Source organism: Adiantum capillus-veneris, chromosome 19, assembly GCF_014529385.1.
Source record: "Adiantum capillus-veneris isolate H3 chromosome 19, ASM1452938v2, whole genome shotgun sequence".
Taxonomy (NCBI): Eukaryota; Viridiplantae; Streptophyta; class Polypodiopsida; order Polypodiales; family Pteridaceae; genus Adiantum; species Adiantum capillus-veneris.
Window position 1 is genome coordinate 24,882,278 of NC_140949.1, and position 20,345 is coordinate 24,902,622.

At 45.9% G+C, this 20,345-nt stretch overlaps 1 protein-coding gene across 3 annotated transcripts in view; it reads right to left on the bottom strand.

The window, feature by feature from the left end:
- Positions 1-20,345, bottom strand: part of LOC147433713 (Amino acid kinase family protein) — a 205,453-nt gene that overhangs the window by 124,984 nt on the left and 60,124 nt on the right. For all 3 annotated transcript variants that reach the window (XM_086490341.1, XM_086490342.1, XM_086490343.1), the window contains exons 6-8: positions 14,146-14,202; positions 13,886-13,921; positions 13,730-13,807 (exon numbers count right to left, since the gene is read on the bottom strand). In XM_086490341.1, coding sequence (XP_086346467.1) covers positions 13,730-13,807; positions 13,886-13,921; positions 14,146-14,202 — 171 coding nt within the window. The remainder of the gene's footprint in view (positions 1-13,729; positions 13,808-13,885; positions 13,922-14,145; positions 14,203-20,345) is intronic.

Here is a 20,345-nt window from a genome sequence, read left to right on the forward strand (position 1 = left end):
CGACAACTTGGCTAACATGATGATTGGCATGGAATGCGCAAAGTACACGCAGCAGGATGTGCTTGTCATGCACGTGGATATTGAAAAGGCTTTCGATACTGTGCAGTGGGACTACATTGCAACAACGATCCATTGTCTTGGGTTTGGTCCTAAATTTGTCGGTATAGTTTATTTCTTGTATGCTTGCAGTTCGTCTTCGAGGATTCTTGATGGTGAGCTGTCAGACTCTTGGCCCCTTGGTTGCTCGGTTAGACAAGCATGTCCCCTTAGTGCATTGTTGTATGCTATTGCCACACATCCTTTGTTGATGCATCTGGACCATTTGACTTCCACTGGTTCTCTTCATGGTCTGCAATTAGTGGGGTCGCAACTTCATCGGGTAGGCTTATGCCGATGACTCGTTGTTCATGCCTCGTAATTGTCAAACTGATGTTCAAGTGATCATGGAAGCTTTGGAGATGTATGGGCTTGCAGCGGGTCTTTGAGTCAATTTTCGTAAATCGAAGCTTCTACCAGTGACTTCTTGCGACTGGCATGATTTGTTGTGGCCGGGAGAGATTGTCCTTCGAATGTGATTGTAAGACACTTGGGGTACTCTATTGGTTGGAATGTTACCCATACTCAAAAAGTGGATTGGATCATGCAACATTTGAACGTCAAATTGCATTACTGGAAATTGTCCACTTGGCCACTGCATGTCCGGCTGCGAATTGTTCAGAGTATCATAATGGCTTATGTTCAGTTTTATTTGTTGTTGTTGTTGTTGTATTGGCCTCGACATTGTCTAACGTCAATTATGTCATTGATTTTATCTCATCTATGGCGCACTCATGCTCATAAAAAAGGCTTGCATTTGATGTCAATGGAGAAACTTTGCACTCCAAAGCGATATGGTGGTCTCAATATCTTGGATTTGCGACGGCATGTTCTTGCTCGGAAAACTATGTTGTTGTAGACTCTTGTGTAACAAACTCAGCCGTGGGCCCTTATTCTTGCCTCCTTGTGTCAGCATATTGTTACTTCCTTTTTTGGTCATTGGAAACCATCTTTTTGGGAGGTCGTGTTTGGTAGGATGGAAGGGCACGTTCCCGGATGCCATATCACTTCCAGTTTGATTTCTAATTGGAAGGAGGTTACAGTGCATTTATCATGATCCGTTCGTCAGCATCAGGGAGGGAATTCACTTCGATTAGAGAGTCTTCATTGGAGTCGTGTATTCTCTCCTGCTTTGGTTGACCGCTCGCCCTGTCAGGCCTACTTTCTCTCCTGTTGTGGTCTGCAAGTTGTTGATGATGTCATTGATGACGCCGGGTACACTTTTTAGTTTTACTTTGTTGTTACTCGTTTTGGGTTGGGTATGCATTACGATCAGTTTTGGAGACAGATTCAGCTCATGTTGGTTGACTTTCTGCCTATTCCACCTTTGGTTGCTGGGGATCGCATGTCTATTTGGTGTCTCCGAGACATGCCTTTTGAAGCCATGTCTGCTAGTAAGGTTTATGCTCTTCTTCTCCCTCAACCCTAGATTGTTGATCATTCTAATGCATTATGGTCGATGCATAAGTCTGATACTTGGTGGAAGAAAGCGTTTGCTGCCCTTTAGAAGAGCCATTTGCCTTTAAAGGAGAGATTGTTTCTTTGGCGTTGCTTGGTTGGAGTCCTTCCAGTGGGTGCTTTTCTCAATGTACGTCAAATTTGCTCCTCTCGTTGTGTTCGTTGCTCGGTTGCAAAGGAGACTGTTGGTCATCTCCTTTGGGATTGTTCCGTCACTAGAGAGTTTCTCCGTGGCATAGCCGCTGGCATGCGGCTTCGATTCCCCTCCATGGTTTTTCACAAAAGGTTTCGGGCTTTCGGCTTCTCCCACCTTCACAACAATTTGCAGTTTTTTTTATGTGGGTCAGATTTTGGGCCTATTGGACCTTGTGGCGTCAACGCAACAGCTGCATGTTCTCTCGTGCTAATACAGATCGGTTTTAGTTTTTCAAGCTTTCCCTTAGGCAATCCTTACGTTTTGCCTTGGAAGTGGGTGATGTCACTTCAGACATATATCGCCTTTCTTATGAATGTTTTTAGCCTGTTTTGGCAGATGAACACGTCTGTGTCCACACTTTTGTATATGTTCATTTGGGTGGGTTTTCCTCATCTTGAGGTTTCCCACTAGTAAATTAATCCTAGAGATTTACAAAAAAAGTAAGTGTGTGTGTGTGTGTGTGAGAGAGAGAGAGAGAGAGGCCATGCGACATTTGGGCTTTCGGCCTAGGCTATCCCGTGTCGTGCTTTTCTTGTATGCAAACAGTACTTCTACAGGCTTGCTGGATGGTTCTCTCACAGAATCCTGGCATTTGGGACGGTCGGTACGGTAGGGCTGCCCTCTGAGTGCTTTGCTTTATGCGATCGCTACTCATCCCTTGTTTATGTATTTGGATTCCTTGACCTCCACTGGTAGGCTACATGGCCTTACTTTACCTTCTGGTCGACAGTTTGTTGGTCAAGCTTATGCGGATGACTCTTTGTTCATGCCTTGTAATAACTATGATGCTCTGCAACAGATTATGCATACTCTTCACTTGTTTGGATTGGCAGCAGGTCTCAAAGTTAACTTTTGCAAATCCAAGCTATTGCCTCTGAAAGAGTGTGACTGGCATAAGATATTGTGGCTTGGGGAGATTGTTCCTTCCCATGTTCTAGTTCGCCATTTGGGTTATCCGCTGGGTTGGAATGTATCGGCCATCAAGAAAACGGATTGGGTGCTCCAACGTCTACATTCCAAGTTGAATTATTGGAAATTGTCCACGTGGCCACTTCATGTGCGTTTCAGGATTGTCCAATGCATCCTTGTGGCTTATGTGCAGTTTTACTTGCCTTTGTTATCCTTGCCTCGGTTGCGCTTGCAATCCCTCATGTCCAATATTTTAGAGCATTTTTGGCGGACCTCGTCTAGCAAGAGGGGCCTTCGGCTTCTATCGATGGACAAGCTGTGTTCTCCCAAGCGGCTAGGAGGGTTGAATATTTTTGACTTGAGACGTCATCTTCTGGCTTGGAAAGCTATGTTGTTGCCCGTTTTGGTGGAGCAACAGCAACCCTGGGCTCTCATGGTCACACATTTGTGTGCGCACATTGTCACCCCTTCTTTTGGTCATTGGAAACCGACTTATTGGGATGTTGTTTTTGGGAAGCTTGAAGGACACATTCCTGGATGTCCATTTACTTCTTCTCTAATTGTTGATTGGAAGGTTGTCACTTCGCATTTGGCTTGGGATGGTCGACAATCCTCTGGGGGTAACTCTCTTCGCTTGGAGAGTCTGCATTGGAGCACGGTTTTTGCTTTGAATTTGGTTCAACGGTCTCCTCGCCAAGCGTATTTTCTTTCCCAAAAAGGAATATGTCAGGTGCATCAGGTGGTTGATGATTCGGGTTATGTTCTTTCTTTTGCTGATGCCGTCTCCCGCTTTCGGTTGGGTCTTCACTATTCTCCTCTCTAGCGGGAGATTCAAAACATGCTTGTTGTTCATTCGCCCATTCCTCCTCTGGATGAAGACTCTCGCTTCTCAGATTGGAATCTGGCTACTACTAGATTGGACTGCATCTCAGCTACCAGTGTCTATGCTATTCTTCAGTTTGATGTATGGATTGTGCATCGGGGTAATCAGTTGTGGTCGCTTTCCGAGTCATCCTTGTGGTGGCAACACGCATTGTCTCGCATTTGGCAGAGTCATCTGCCTTTGAAGGAACGTGTTTTCTTGTGGCGGTGCTTGGTGGGAGCTCTACCTGTTGGCAGTGTGTTGCATGCTCGGCATATTGCGCCTTCCCGCTGCCCTAGATGCCTTGAAGCTGAGGAGACCGTGCCACACTTGTTGTGGTGTTGTCGTCACTCCAGAGCCTTCATTCGGCAAGTGTCGACTGCTCTTCGACAACGTTTTCCTTCCGGCTCTTTTCACAGACGATTTTGGCTTTTTGGGGTGCTTCGGTCACCACAATCTCAGTTTGCGGTCTTCTTCACTTGGGTCAGATTTTGGACTATGTGGGCCATCTGGCATCATAGGAACTCCTTAATGTTCCAGGGCACTTTTGTTGACCCCTTTCCCTATTTCAAATTATCTCTCAAGCGCTGCATTTTGCCTATGAATCTAGAGACATCACTCTTGATGCCTACAGGATTTACTTTTGACTGTTTCTAGCCTTCGGAGCCTCATAGTGTTCCGTCTTTTGTATCCTTTTCTTTTCGTGGGTTTCCCTCGTTTTGAGGTTTCCCACTTGTAAATTAATCAAAGCAGATTTACAAAAAAAAAAAAGTGTGTGTGTGAGAGGAGACGTTCAAACCTGCTGCGCGATCAGCCGCTGTGCGCTCTGTCCTACAAACCCTAGCGCATGTAAATATTCGCATTAGCAGGAAGTGCAGGTCTGCGTCTAGGGTTCGCCTTTCTGCGCTGCTGCTCTTGAGCACGTCCTCGTCCCTACACGCGAGCCTATAGTCCTGTGACAGGTTCGCTCTGCGGACTCTGCACCCTGCGAGCTTCTCGCTGCTGCTATACGCCTCTGCATTCTGCACGACCTGCGTACCCTCAGTGGCCAGTGACCTGCAGCATTCAGTTTGTAGCACAATTGGTACTCTCTACACTGTGTTCAGTTTAGTTTGTGCTCAGCCGAAAGTTTCAAGCAGCTGGGTCCTGTACAGCCAGCCTGTGTGTGAGCAGATTTACAAAAAAGTGTGTTTATAGCAATCAAATATCAAAATCCCCCAAAAAAGAGTGTGTGTGTGTGTGTTAGCTTAGCATGGATTCGGTTGAGCAGTGTATATACAAGCGCCCCTGAGCAGGAGCTTATGGATCTTGTTGCTCAATATGCGCTTAACGCAGTGATTCTTTTTTTCCCGGGTAGAATGCCTACGGCTCAGGATGTAGGCCAATGGGTTGATTTCCTGCTCAAACGGCAAGCAGTCCGAGGGGTTTACTTCAGCGCGCACGGGTTCTATGAAGTCTTGCTGGCCGACATGGATGCTGGCGATGCTTTGCTTGAAATGTCTCCTCTTTTCTTCAATACGCAGATGACTCATGTACTGCCCTGGGCTCTCACCAAGGACTATCAGAGTCTCATTCGTCACAAATGTCCCGTCTGGGTTGAGGTGGGTCGATTTTCCTCGCACTTGGCATCATTTCCTTCCTTTGCTGGCTGCTCAATTAGGCAAAGTCATTTGCCCTCCTAAGCTGGACGCAAACACAAACCGTTTTTGTATTTTGTGGGACACAGATATCCTCCCACCAGTAGGTATTTCCATTGATTCTGGGGATGTAGTGGTTGGCAAGCGTCCATTTAAGCTTAAATGGGGCAAATTTGCAAATTCTTGCTTCCGCTGTGGCAAATTCGGTCATATGCAATCCGAATGTCCAGAACCAAACCTACAACCACCGTCTTCAGTTGTTCCTACTCCTCAACCTCACTCAAATCCGAAATCTTCTGCTGAGGTTCAAACCAAAGGTGCTTCAACCTCCTCTCCGACAGTAGGGGCGAATAAAGGCAAAGGGAAACAACTACAATTGTCTGCACTTTCTGCCTCTCCGAATATTAAAGACAAAGGCAAAGAACAAGCTTCAACCTCCCTAACTTGGATGGTGCCCAAGAAACCCGTTAAAGCTGCTACAACCCGTATTCCGGCATCTTCTCGTAATTACGTGCCCTCTTTGAAGAATGTTGCTCAGAAAAAGCTCCCTTGTAATGACAACACTTCTTTGGCTGAAGCTTGGGACAAGGTGGTCCGCTCTTACAAGGAAGTTATTACAAGCAAAGAATCTCATCGCAAGGTGCCTTTATTTTCAATCCTCCGGGTCCAGGTCTTGACCCACCTCCTCATGTCCTTGCAGCCGGGAAGGATGTGTCAATGGGCACTGCCACTTGAGTTTTCACCCATTTTCCCAATTCCTCGCCCACTGTATATACCATATCAGAATGCATAGTTCTTTGAATTGCATCTCCTATAATGTGTGTGGGTTATGCAATCACGAGAAGTGGTGGCTAACCTGGCACTATGTACATACATGTCAAGCGGACATTGTGGTTCTTCAGGAGCATAACCAACATCCATTTGCAGGACAGACCTCTTACCTTGCGGGCTACTGGATAGCTTATGCAGGCTCAACCGGCTATTTTGGCGTGCTTATACTTGTTCGACACAAACTCTTCCCGACCTCGGTTTTCAATGACCCGGCTGGGAGATGGATGGTCATCCAATGTATTGTTAATGGAGAAGTTTTTGAATTTGGAGGCTTATATGCATACACAGCTTCTGCAGATAGGGCACGGTTGTGGATTGCTATCTCCTCTTATTGTTGGCATTCTAATGCATTTCTCTGTGGGGATTCTAATAATGCACCTAACCTTGCGGATAATACTACTGGGCATTCTCACATGCTTCATACGGAACGGCAATCATGGGATCAATTTATGTTGACATGTAATGGGCTTGATTTGTGGCCCCTATCGCATGCGACTGATCCAGGATTCACTTTTCAACATAATGCTCAATCTATGTATCGCACTCGGCTAGATCGTTGGTATCTTTTTCACATGCAACAGTATGATGACTTTGTATGCGAGCTGAGGATTGATTATGCTATGTGTCTTTCGGATCATTTTCCTCTATGCTTGAAACTTCGTTTTGGCTCTTTTGATGCCAATGATCGCCTGCCCAAGAAGAGGCTTTTGCATGTCAATAATGCTTATCTTAAGCATGAGCCTTTTCGCGCTATGATTGTGGTTATCATCCCGCCTTTGATCTCCCAGATGTACATTGATATAGACATAGCCTCGTTCCGCTTTGTGATGCGTGTTCAATGTGTTATCCAAGATTATGGCAGGGATTATTTGTCACAATTAAGAGAACAGGTTAATCAAGTGAAGGATGCTTGTAGCAAACTAATGCACTTGGCGAATCATTCTTCTCTTACTGACACTCAAGCAACTAAGTTGTTTTCTGCTCGTGCTATGTTACGGCACAATGATGAGAGAAAATTGGCCAAATGGCAGACTCGAGCTCGACAACAAGCTTTTGCAGATAAAGGATGTTCTTATAAACAATTTTTCCAGCATTTGCATCACTCCAGGCAGTCTCAAGCTGTATGGAGAGTTAAATTACCTTCAGGGGAATGGACCTCCACTTTACAAGAGCTAGCACTAGCCCTACATTCTCATTATGGCAAGATTTTTGAGGCCCCTTCTTCTCCCACGAGAGCAGATTGCCAAGCGCATCACGTGTTTCTATCACATGTTACTCTCATCCTTTCGATGCGGCAGGCTCAAGACGTGGAAGTTGTTTTCACTGAGCCGGAATTGCATGCCAGCTTGCTTGATTTGGGTCGATGGAGAGCTCCTGGTTGGGATGGTCTCTCTGTGGAATTTTTCTTGTCCTTCTGGGATTATTGGAAGTTGCCTCTGTTGTTCATGATGAATACAGCTTGGGAACAACAAGAACTGCCCTCCTCTTGGAAACAAGGATTGCTCAAGCTGATACCTAAGCATGCATTGTGCGAAGAATTCTCTCATTGGCGGCCTATTAAGGCACTCGTTTTCCTTGTCGTTTGCACGCTAAAAGCATGAGCGAATGGCTCTCTTGTCACCTTTGGCAGTCTCGGATATATCTTCCTCTGTGGTCTTTGGGGCAACAGAACTGTCATTTATAGGGTCTTTTGGAATCTGTTCCAGTCCACCTTTCCTCTTCATCCTCACATTGTTTACAAATCCCAAGAGAGGGTTGTCGTCACCGGCTCCTTGCACACTGGCCTTGATTTCTCCGAACTCCTCACCGTCTCCTTCGAAGAACTTATTTCATCCTGTGCAGTGGGCATGGGTTTGGGACGAGCGATCATTATAAATTCGTCATCGTCATTGGTTTCTTTGTTGTCACCTAAACCGTCGGGCGATGTCGCATGCCCCCGGTGTCGCATTTTCCCCTCCATGCACTGTATCAAGCTCATCTGCATTACCATCCGAGGCCTTCTCCTTTGCTTGTCAGGCTCTCTCTCATCTGCCCTTCCCACGGAAAAAAGGCCTGTGTATGCCAAGCAATTGTTAATTATCATATCCAGCTGCTAGTTGAAATGCAGAGATGAATGGTTAATACTAAAACTAGCATATTGAAGATGGTGTTAGCATGGAATGTGTGGTGGTTAGCATACCAAATTATGCTAGCTGACAAACAGAGTATGCTAAATAGCATACAGGCTATGCTAAAAAGCATAGTCTGCATAACTTCCATGTATGCTAACTAGCATACAGACTAGGTTGACTGGCATACATAGCAGAGTAAGGATGTATGCTAGTTAGCATAGTGGGTATGCTAACTGGCATACATTGCATATGCTATGCACAATATGGTGGATATCATACATGCTAGTTAGGCTACTCATCCTCACTGTGTATGCTAATTACCATCACAAGGTTGCTAGCTAGCATGACTAGATTTTCTAGTTAGCATACCTAGATATGCTAGTTACTAGCATACAAAATAGCATGTATGCTAGTTAGCATTATGGGTATGCTAAGGGCATACACAGTTTTCTAGCCAACATACCCACTATGCTAACTAGCATACATACTAGGCTGACAAGCATACATAGCATGAATAGCATGTATGTTGATTGGCATGTATGCTTAGTAGCATAACTCAATAAGCTAGCTAGCATACCCAATATCATGTATGCTAACTCACATACCAAAATATGCTAGTTAGCCTACTGTGTATGCTAATTACCATGACGAGGTTGCTAACTAGCATAACTGGTTTCCTTACTTAGCATACTTAGATATGCTACTGACTAACACAAACAATAGCATGCATGCTACTTAGCATAAGGGATATGCTAAGGGCATACGCAGTTTGATAGCCAACATACCCATTATGCTAACTAGCATACAGACTATGCTGAATATGCTACTTAGCAAAATGGATATGCTAAGGGCATACACAGTTTGATAGCCAACATACCCACTATGCTAACTAGCATACAGACTATGCTGAATATAATGTTACTATGCTAACTAGCTTACAGACTATACTGACTAGCTTAGTTACTATGCTAACTAGCATGCATACTATACTAGCTAGCATACACACTATGCTAACTAGATTAGCATAAATAGCATGTATGCTAGCTAGCATACATACTATACTAACTAACATACAGACTATGCTGACTAGCATACATAGCACAAATAGCATGTATGTTGACTAACATACATACTATACTAACTAGCATACAAACTGTGCTGACTAGCATACATAGCATAAATACCATGTATGTTGACTAGCATACATACTATACTTAGTAGCATACAGACTATGCTGACTAGCATACATAGCATAAATAGCATGTATGTTGTCTAGCATAAATTGTTGAATGTATGCTAACTAATATAACACTATGTGACTGATTACCTTACCTCACATTGGTGCCAGATGGCCTTGCCCCATGAGCTTGTTACACATGTCTGTTGGTAACCTCTAATGGCAGCCAAAAACTATACATTATGTCTGTAAGGAGCACATAGCAGCAAAGCAAAGAAGGTGGTAGCTATGCTTGTAGGGCATCTTCACCATGGAAGTGATTTCGTGTACCTGGAGTGGCAAACCACAACCACTACACCGGTTGATCAACACGGGCATACCACAACCACTACACAGGTTGATCTGTAAATGTCTACGCAGCCAAAGTGCAGAAAGTAGTGGGGAAGAAGGCGCCATGTAGCTGCTTGCTTGTATGCATGATAAGCTCCAATTGATTCTCCCTCTCTCTCACTTTCTCATCCATAAACTCCACATTGATCTATAAAACAAATAAATGAAAGGCATGGCCATCACACAGCTTAATTGTGCACATATTCAAATCGAATAGTTGAAGCACAAAAGTAACAGACATTTACACCTTGACAAGTTATGTCAAGCTTGACATCAACATGCATCCCCTCAAGGTGAGGAAACCTTATATCATCCAGCATCTCCTTTAGTGTCTCTATCTTCATATTCAGTTCTATTCCCCTCTTTACATCCTGGCTTTCGCTCCGCCCCAAGCTCTCCAACTCCTCCATAGCATCGCGAAGCTTCGCTCTTGTCGCAAGCACAACAGGGGTAACCCTCACGTTGCCTGCATGGAGAATGCGTGCACCTTCAACTCCAGTTTTGATCTCCCCAGATTTTCTTTAGCATCCTGTAATAGTTTTTTAAGATGTTCACCCACACAACCTTGACGGGCTGCAAATCTGCGCTACCAAAGTATGCCACGCTTTCTGCCCCTTGGTGGGATCTGTATCAATTCACCTTGGGAGCTTTGTACTCCTTCATGCCATTAAACTCCTTGATTTTTTCACTTAAATTATGCACCTTCCACTTATGGACATGTTGATCGTAATAGGCTTTCTCTTGCAGATCCTGAAAATACTGGACAACAAAATTTGCCCAATTGAACTTCATGGTGGCTGATCCATTGGCAATTACATTCAGACTGAACTCTTTAACGAACCCCTCTGCAAAAGAAGAGTTTATTTCCATGTTTGTGGGGGCCTTTTGGTACCTGCACATACATCTTGATCGACTTTGGTTCAACGGTCTCCTCGCCAAGCATACTTTCTTGCCCAAAAAGGAATCTGTCAGATGCATCAGGTGCTTGATGACTCGGGTTATGTTCTTTCGTTCTCTGATGCAGTGTCCCGCTTTCAGTTGGGTCCTCACTATTCTTCTCTCTGGCGGGAAATTCAAGGATGCTTGCTGGTCACTCACCCATTCCTCCTTTGGATGTGGACTCTCGCTTCTCTGATTAGAATCTGGCTACTACTAGATTGGACTGCATCTCAGTTGGCAGTGTATATGCCATCTGATATATGGATTGTGCATCATGGTAATCAACTGTGGTTGCTCTCCGAGTCATCCTTGTGGTGGCAACACACAATGTCTCGTATTTGGCAGAGTCATCTACCTTTGAAGGAGCGGGTTTTCTTGTGGTGCTTCTTGGTGGGAGCTCTACCTGTTGGCAGTGTGTTATATGCTCGCATATTGCGCCTTCTCACTGCCCCAGATGCCTTGAAGCTGAGGAGACCGTGCAACACTTACTATGGCGTTGTTGCCACTCCAGAGCCTTCATTCGGCACGTGTCGACTGCTCTTCGGCTGCGTTTTCCTTCCAGCTCTTTTCACAGACGCTTTTGGCTTTTGGGGTGCTTCAATCATCGCATTCTCAGTTTGCGGTGTTCTTCACCTGGGTCAGATTTTGGACTCTGTGGGCCATCTGGCACCATAGGAACTCCTTAATGTTCCAAGGCACTTATGTTGACCCCTTCCCCTATTTCAAATCATCTCTTGGTCAAGCAGTGCATTTTTTATGACGTTGGAGACATCACTCTTGATGCCTATAGGATTTACTTTGACTGTTTCTAGCTTTCGGAGCCTCATAGTGCTCCGCTCTTTGTATCCCTTTCTTTTCGTGGGTTTTCCTCACTTTGAGGTTTCCCACTTGTAAAGTAATCAAAGCAAATTTACAAAAAAAGTGTGTGTGACGTGCAACCGGAAGCGGGAGAGGGGCAACCACGAGGGGAGGGGATGGGAGGTAGGAGCAGGGGTCGGAGGCGGTGCATGGCGATAGGGGGAGGGTTCGGGTGTTGAGGGGGGAGGGAAGGCGAGGGAATCTAGGGAGATATCTGGGTGATTTAGGGATTTAACATTTTAGTATGCCAGTAGTAGGGTAGGTGCTACGATTTTTTTTTTTTAAAGGAAGAGGAGAATCAAGCGGGATTCCATTTTAAAAATGTAGGTAAAAGTAAGTAAGATGGAAGCTTCAAACCGAAGTCTAAAAATATGCATGCAGTGAGGCTCTCTCTCTCTCCCCCCGACTCACACAAACCTAGACGCTGGATATGAGGCTCTTTTTCTAATCTCCTGTTTCTCAAGCTCGCTGTTGATGAGACCTCCATTCTTAAGGCCTAGATATCAGCAGCCAAGATTACCCTGCTCCTCAGAATGCTACAACAGATTAGATGAGAGGATCACGCTGCCCTTGACTTGCTGCAGCAGAGAGAAAGAGAGAGGGAGACTTATTCTCTGCTCTTTGCTTCACCTTTAGCTCTTTAGCTTCAGCTTCGCCTGATTTGCCGGGGGATTGAGAGTCAGGGGATGTGGAGAAGAGAATTCACCAAGATATTGCGAGTCAGAGCTATGGGGGAAAGGAGCGACTCTCGTGCGCAAGCATGCGCATACGCGAGCAATAGAGAAGGGGGAGGGAATGTAAGAATGAAGTTTTTTAAGAGTGAGCGAGAAGCAGATACACTTTTGTAGCAGATACATTTTTTGGCAGTAGTAGGGGATACCCAGTTTGTAAATTCCATTGCGAGAGGGAAGCATTTTTAAAAGGGAATTCGTTGTAAGAAGGTAGAATTGGAAGATTTGGAAGGTTTGCAGAACTGCAGCCTGCATGAGGCAATAGCGCATGGGGAGAGAATGGAGGAGTCTTGCTTGGTACATGCATGCCTGCTTCCTGCTACCTTGCTTTTGGCTATCGTGCTTTTCATCCAGCTCTGCACATGCAAAACCTCCTTGCCCTCCTGCTGCCCTTCATCCGATCGCTCAGACTGCACACGTCTTGTCATCTGCTCATGCTTGCACCATTCCCTTGGGGGCTGTATGGGCAGAAGAGACGAGCAGGGAGGAGATGGAGAAGGCGGGTGCAGAAGAGGGAAGAGACAAAGGGTGGTTCTAACGCAGAGGGTGGGGAGGAGGTTCTGCCTCTATCCAGGATAGGGGGAAGACGAAGTTTGGTTGGTGGAGGAATCTTGGTACTATTGATATTTTTAAAAGAGGAGCCAGTAGTAGTTTAGAGCTTGTTGGCATAAATGTATTCTTTTTGTTTATATGTCTCATTTTTGCTTTAAAAAGAGACTTCATGAAGGAAGAATTCCAAATGCTCCGTCAAATGACCCAATAACATATACTGGTGATCTACGTATACTTGGTTCACAAATAATAGTTACAAGTTCTTTGGTGCTTGGAACCGGGGCAGCTCTCTCTATGGAACACGCTGCTTCATTACGAGAGCTTGGAGCAGCCATACCTTGATACAGAAAAATTCCCGTATGTATATAAGAAAGAAAAAACAATTGGTGAGGATGAGAATGCATTACAATGGTCTGCATCCTCTTTGTAACAGATCAACCTAATGACAATGCCATTAATGGTCCCTCAGGCCCATTCAAGAATTTTGTCAACTATACTAGTATTAAGATGGTCCATGATCAGTATCAACCTTTATTATGGTGCACTGCAATGAATTAAGAGCCTCATAAAACTCTACTGCCATCATAAAACCTTGACCTTGCTTTTCAAATGTCATAATTAGGGTGTCAATTTTCACAAAAATCAAACTTTCTTTTTGTGCATGATTGTTTTGAGTCAACTTCTGATATATCATCGGTTCTATTTGGTTAGCGCTAGACAAAAGAGGTTCTAGTTTGAATTGCTAGATCTTTGTTGTTGAAGATTCACATGACTAGGAGGACCTTGCAGCTAATTTCTTGGATTTTCTGCAACGTATTCAAAAACGTTATATTGCCCCAGATTGATTTTGCTGGTTCAATCCTTTTCACTTTTACCAATCAAATATGAGCACAACCACGTCACCTGGCACAATCTAGATAAATAAAATTTCTATTTCACTTGAAGTTAATCTATTCTCACACCTTTGAATGCCATGACTTACCAAGAACACAGTGTGCAATGGTTTTAGATCTTGAGCTAGTTTGCGCAACACCACATCTCCGCTCAGAATGGTGCAGCCCTGAAATTCAGAAAAATCTGCTTTGGTAATTTGATCCACTGAAAGACGCACAAGAAAAATTCAAGTAATTGGAAAAACCTGTGCAGAATCAAAAACCGCATCACCGTGCAAGACCTGAAAGACAAAGTGAGTAAGACAACTGCTCTGGTCAACAATGAGCGCCTTGAAAGATACAATAGTACATTAGGCTGTTACAATCTTTGCCATGACTGAATGAGATGATTGCTCTTGTTAATAACGAATTCCTGTAAGCCTGTGTATTTCCGTACTATACTAGGCTGTTCAATTCTTTACATTAGAAATGCTGAACACAGTATGGTAAAAAGAAAGAAAGGTACCGGTATTAATCCACAATCAAGTGACTTCCTCAACATAGACACCTCATACTGCTCCAGCTGCAAAGAGCAGAAACATTAAATTGTCAAAACATAACAGCTCGGACGTTGACGGTGTTTGAGCAAGTGCAGAGACAATTTTTAACCTGACTATCCATAGCCTATTTATAGATTTCATAGCCACAACATTCTAACTCACACTATCAGCACCCAAGAGCTCAGACTCACGTAAATTCCCAAATAGATTGTATTTTTCAGATATATAACTCTCCAATGATCAACCACCAATTGTAAAGGTCAATGTCACCTTGCTTTCAATAGGATGCAAACAAAACCCTGCAACAAAAGAATCAAGCAAACAGAAATCTATCTGAAAGGCCCTAACATTTTAAAACCTAGAAGGTCCGTGCACCAACAGCAGCAGTCCTTTCCTCTGACCACACCACCATCCCCCCCCCTTGACTACTGCACACCACCCCCACTCCCCTTTACTGCCCAGTCTTGCCCCACTGAACAGCCACACAAGCATATCTGTCAGGTGCAATGGAATCATGAGAATCGACCAATCACAATCCTTTGCTGTTAACCTTGCGATATTGATGGTTGAGCAATCTAAAATCTAGGTCTGTCATACATCGATGGTAGCTAAAAGGGGTGACAGAGTAAACAAGGTGAACATGGTAGGGGAGATCAGAGCTAGAGACTATCATATACATCAGTACAACAATACACAGCGGTAGTCGGGGAATAGGGGTTAGAGGCTCAAGGTGTACAATAGCTCATCTCAAGGGATCAAGCATTGTTCTCTATCGTAGGGTGTCAAATCAGGGTTGTCATCATACAGTTGTACGGTAAAGTACGGTACGATTTCGTACAGGAAAATACAGTGTATTACAATTTATATCGTATACTTTAGATTAGTACGGTGTGTTTTTTAAAAAAAACATTAGAACTATTTAATATCACATAGTTGTTGTATCATACAGCGATAAATGCAGTTGTAGAGTACAGCATATCTGTATGATATAGGCATTCGTACACTGTACGGAAACTTCCATGGTGTCAATGTCCATGCTACGAAACTTAATAGGTCGTGCTCGATGTCGATCAATGATGATCCTGATCCACCTACGTATACGTCCCTAGTGATCTGAGGATCCTCGTCCCTGGACTCGTCCTAGCTGGACAGCTCTATCAAGTGATGTCCCCTGTCTAACAGGTAGTTTCTCCTCTCTATCGTGCTGCTATTGAGCAGGGGCTCTGAGAAATCTATGATCTATCTCTGTGTAGAACCTCTCTCAGTGGGGGTGTCTAGCGGGTAGTTTCTCCTCTCTGTCGTGCTGCTATTGAGCAGGGGCTCTGAGAAATCTATGATCTATCTATGTGTAGAACCTCTCTCAGTGGGGGTGTCCACCTTTGAGGAGAGTCGCTCTGAATCTGCGTATCTCTAAGAGGTACAGCCCCAGACACCTCTTGTCACACTAATCCATGGCCTTGGCCAATGGACCAAAGCCCTCTCTGAACAGGCAGCGGAAGCATCCTCTAATCTCATAATAAACGGTACATCAACATATGTAGTGCTCTCCTGTCTCATGGCTCCTGCTGGCATACCTGAAAAAATCTCTTCTGGTGGTACTCTCTTGTATCTGCTTCTCTCTATCTCCGGCTGGTGAGTATCTGGCCAATGGCACATCTCAGGCCGTGTGATAGATGTTTCTCCATGAAACCATTGTCTGTAGTATGAAGAGAATGTTCCCAGTAGAAATCCATCTTCATCCCTAGCATCTGTGAGGGCACTAGACATATCCTCCTAGTGTCCCGCAGGATGAGGTCTTGTCTATTGTCTCTAGTAATCTCCTGATGCGTCAGGCTGAGGGAGGGCACATCCAGAGAGTACTAAAAGGGAGGTACTCTATCTATGTTTAACCCATCAAGCTCAAACCATGATGTCATCGTGCATACCAACATGATGTGTCTCCCTCCATGGTAACCTGCCTACAAGACTCAAGAGCAACTCGGGCATATCTATCTTGGGGCAACACTCATATATTGTGGAGAAAACGATACTGATCTAAATAAGGCATCAACCACTGCTACCATCTCTGCTCTGATGATCTCATGCGGGACTGAGGTCTTAGCCCTAAATCATCCTAGAATCATGGATATCAACAGAGCCCCATCGATCTCTACCCCTCATATGTGTGTCCCGATCTGGTGTGATGATCTAAGATGGGCCCCCATATCTGTACTTTATAGAGTATGGCTGATATGGCCAAAGCGTCAAAAAGCCATAGCTTGGTATGTGGCTCCTGGACCTGCACTTGTGCACACATCTTCTCTAGTCCGCCCAATGATGCATGTCCTCTAGTCAGCCTTGCCTTTGCTGACCCTCTAAAGGAGAAAATGGGCCCACTAAAGGCCCACACTAAGGTAGGGCACTCTACGCAGGATGGGCTTCTCAGATGCCTAGATCAGAGGTGTGTCTGCTCTTTACAGATGGGCACACAGTTAGGTACTTTTGGCAGGTGGTAGAGGAGATCGCTTCATGCTCACACGTTCGGTCAGACAGGGCTACCCTCTTGCCCCCTTCCTCTTTCTGTTCTATGCTGAGGCAATGAGCAGATTTTTGGTTTCACAACAGGTTGGTCTACATGGCTTAGCACTCTCTACTCGGGGTGACGAGTTACTGGATGCTCAGTTTGCAGACGACTCAGCTTTGTACTCGGAGGGCCAGCAGGCCAACCTTCACAGGTGTGAGCAGGCTCTTGAGACCTTTTGTTGTGCATCAGGCGCATGGATCAATCGGAGAAAGACAATGGCTTTCTCGGTTGGTAGTGCTCCTACGCCTGATTGGCTGCCAAGTGAGGGTTTCAGATGGATTCTCCAAGGGACTACAGTTCGATACTTGGGCTGTCACGTTGGTTTGGATTTGTCTCCTGAGCAGCAGATTGCTCCCCTCCTCCTGTCCATCAGGAGGAAGCTGTTACATTGGAGCTCCGCACGACTTTCTCTGGCAGGCAGAGTTGTAGTGGCCAACCAGGTGTTGTTGGCTACTATGTGGTACATCGCATCTTGTTAGATCTTTTGGAGTTCCTGCATCAGCCAAGTAGAGAGGCTGATCAGGAATTTCCTTTGGTCAGTGCGCGACACTCAGATAGCCCGGGCCAAAGTGGCCTGGCAAGTCATCACTATTCCTTGTTCTCAAGGGGGTTGGGGATCCACAGCAGAGCAGAGCCCTTCTTGGGAAGTTTGTTGTTAGAGGATTGCTTCCAAGGAAGGAGCCCTAGAAGGAGTTTTTGCTTCAACGGCTTAGTGCTAGAGTGCCTCAGGCTGGAGGCCCTTGGAGACCATTAACCAGATGGATTTTCACAGAGATGCGAAGAGTTGGCCCAAGCAGGAGACTGGAGGACCGTTTTGCTGTGAGTCTGCTCCGCTCCTGGGAGCAGTTGAGGAGAGGCATGGAGCAGCACCAGCCTAGTTGCACGGAGGAGCGTCTGTGACAACCCCTTGTTTGGAACCCCATGGTTAGCACTCGGAGAGGCCACTTGGTTGGTAGTATGCCTCATGTTTCTTGGGGTCCCACGGGAGAGGGTCCAGCACGCACCTTAGGTGACTGGCTTCAGTTCTCACGCTTGTCAGAGGAGCTTTAGAGCATCCAGCTACAGTGCATGAGAGGGGTGCAGAGCATGTGTTAGGACATCACAGAGGCAGTACCAATTGAGTGGCTCACACCTCTCGAGTCAACAGCACCCAGATGGATGGGGGCCTTCACGCGACTGGAGGTCCTCATCGCAGTTTGGGCTTGGTGAGAGATTGTACCTTCCTTGTTTTTCGAGCTACAGGGTGAGGGTCGTTTACACCAAGTTTCAGTTGAGGCCCCACAAGTTGCAAAGTGTTGTTTTCAGAGGATCCGAGTTGGGGCATCTATGGGAGGACTTGTGTCATAGATCCTGACCCAGTAGCTCTTGAGACTGGCCACTGGAGGTTGTGGGCTTGGGAGAGCTGTCCACTGGCATGAGTGCAGTGGGATCCTAGAGAGTGGCTTTGGCTGGACCCTTTCGCCTCAGCGACCATCCAGGTGTCCCTTTCTTTCAGTACACTGTTCGACTAGGACGTCACATACTGGCAGCACGGAGAGAGGCTCGTCCTACTACAGCACCTCATTGGCAAGAGGGTCTCATAGCTGAGTTCTTGTCAGCTTTTTGTACGAGGTTGTGGGAAAGACAGCCGCGGCGAGTCACTTTGTTCCAGTGGTAGGTTGCACATAGAGCTACAATAGTGGGGAGCTGGCTTGTACATAATGGTCTCTCGGCAGCATGCGCAGCTTGTGGCCATCCTGTGGAGAGTCAGCGTCACTGTCTTTGGAATTGTCCTATGGCACAGCAGGTTTGGCTTCGTGTCCTTCCGCTGATGCCAGCTTTTTCCACAGCTCGAGGGCAGCTGCTTGGTCCACTCTCACGGGCCCAGCACTACAGTTTGAGCTATCCTCCACCAGCAGGATGATAGTGTTCCAGGGGGGTCGACCTACACTCCAGCCTGCTACAGAGCTTACTCCACAGGAGTGGTGCAGTGAGACAGAGTGTTGGGAGCTCATCTGTGGCCTGACAATCTAGTTCATCTGGCGGGCCCGCTGCTTCCGCATCTTCGAGACTCGCCTTGTACCACCAGCAGAGACAGTTCGAGATCTTGGCTAGAGCTGAACCATACTTTCAAGGGACAATTCGAGAGACTTCAAGGCAGCTCCGACCACATGCGGGAGCGTAGAGAGGCTTTCCTTCGACTCTAGCGCCCTGGGCTTGTCTTCACCATGGCCCAGGGTGGGCTCAGATGGCACTACCGTCCATCTGTGTGGCTTTTCCCTCCTCCCATCTCTTGATTTAGCCTCATTGTGCTGCTTTTTCATTGGGAGAGTCTCCCCTTATGATTGTTGTAGCCCTCTCTAGTAGAGGTGGTTGTAGCCCTATGGGCAGTTTCATTAACTAATAGAAGGATCTTTTTCTTGGGAAAAAAGAGGGGAGGGGCAACATGAGTCACCACTACCAAGCAACTAGTTTGAAGGCTTAGTTGTTGGACCAATGGCCAAGAGAACAAGTATTGAGCATAATCAAGCAGTTAGACCAATAGACATTCAAATAAGGGCTAAAAAATACAATCGATCTTCGGATCCATATGACCACTTAGCTAGCTTCAAGCAAGTGCTAAGAGTTGAGAGGATTTTTTACTTCTATACACAATTTTGGGATGACCCTAGAGGGAAAGGATTTGACTTCATTTTCGGGGGGAACGCTTCATGCTCACAAGCTCAGTTCGACAAGGCTGCCCTCTTGCCCCCTTCTTGTTCCTCCTCTATGCTGAGACGATGAATAGATTTTTGACCTCACACGAGGTTGGTTTGCGTGGACTGTAGCTGCCTATTCAGGGAGAGGAGCTTTTTGGACGCTGAGTTTGTTGATGTTAAGGCTTGTTTTTGGAGGTCTGGGAGGCCAACTTGCACAGGTGTGAGCGGTCTCTTGAGGTTTTTTGTTCTGATCGAGAGCATTGGTCAACTCGCGGAAGACATTGTCTTTTTGGGTTTGTAGTGCTCCCTTGCCCGATTGGTCGCCTGGAGAGGGCCTTTGGTGGATTCCTTCAGGGACACCAATACATTACTTGGGCTATCAGGTTGGTTTGGATCTGTCACCAGAACAACACATTGCTCCTCTACTCCTTTCCATCTGTAGGAAACTGCTCCATTGAAGCTCAGCACGGCTTTCTCGGTGCTGGCGGGTTGTGGTGGCCAACGAGGTGTTGTTGGCTACTATGTGGTACATCGCATCTTGTTGGATCTTCTCGAGCTCTTGGATCAGCTAGTTAGAGTGGTTGATTAGGAACTTCTTGTGGTCAGGTCTCCCAGAAGATCATTACTTCACCTTGCTCTCAGGGAGGGTTGGGGATCATAGACCCAACAAGACAGAGTAGAGCCCTCCTTGGGAATCTTGTGGTAGAGGACTCCTTCCAGGGCTCCTCCCCTGGAAGGAGCTGTTGCTACATTGAATTCATGCCCAAGTCTCACAAACGAGCGGCCCATGGAGGCCCTCCACTTGTAAGATCTTCTCAGAGATGCACTGAATAGGTCTGAGCAGGAGATGGGAGGACTGCTTTGTTGCGAGCCTACTTCGGTCCAACTGCGGGGTGGCCTTGAGCAGAACCAGTCACATGCATTG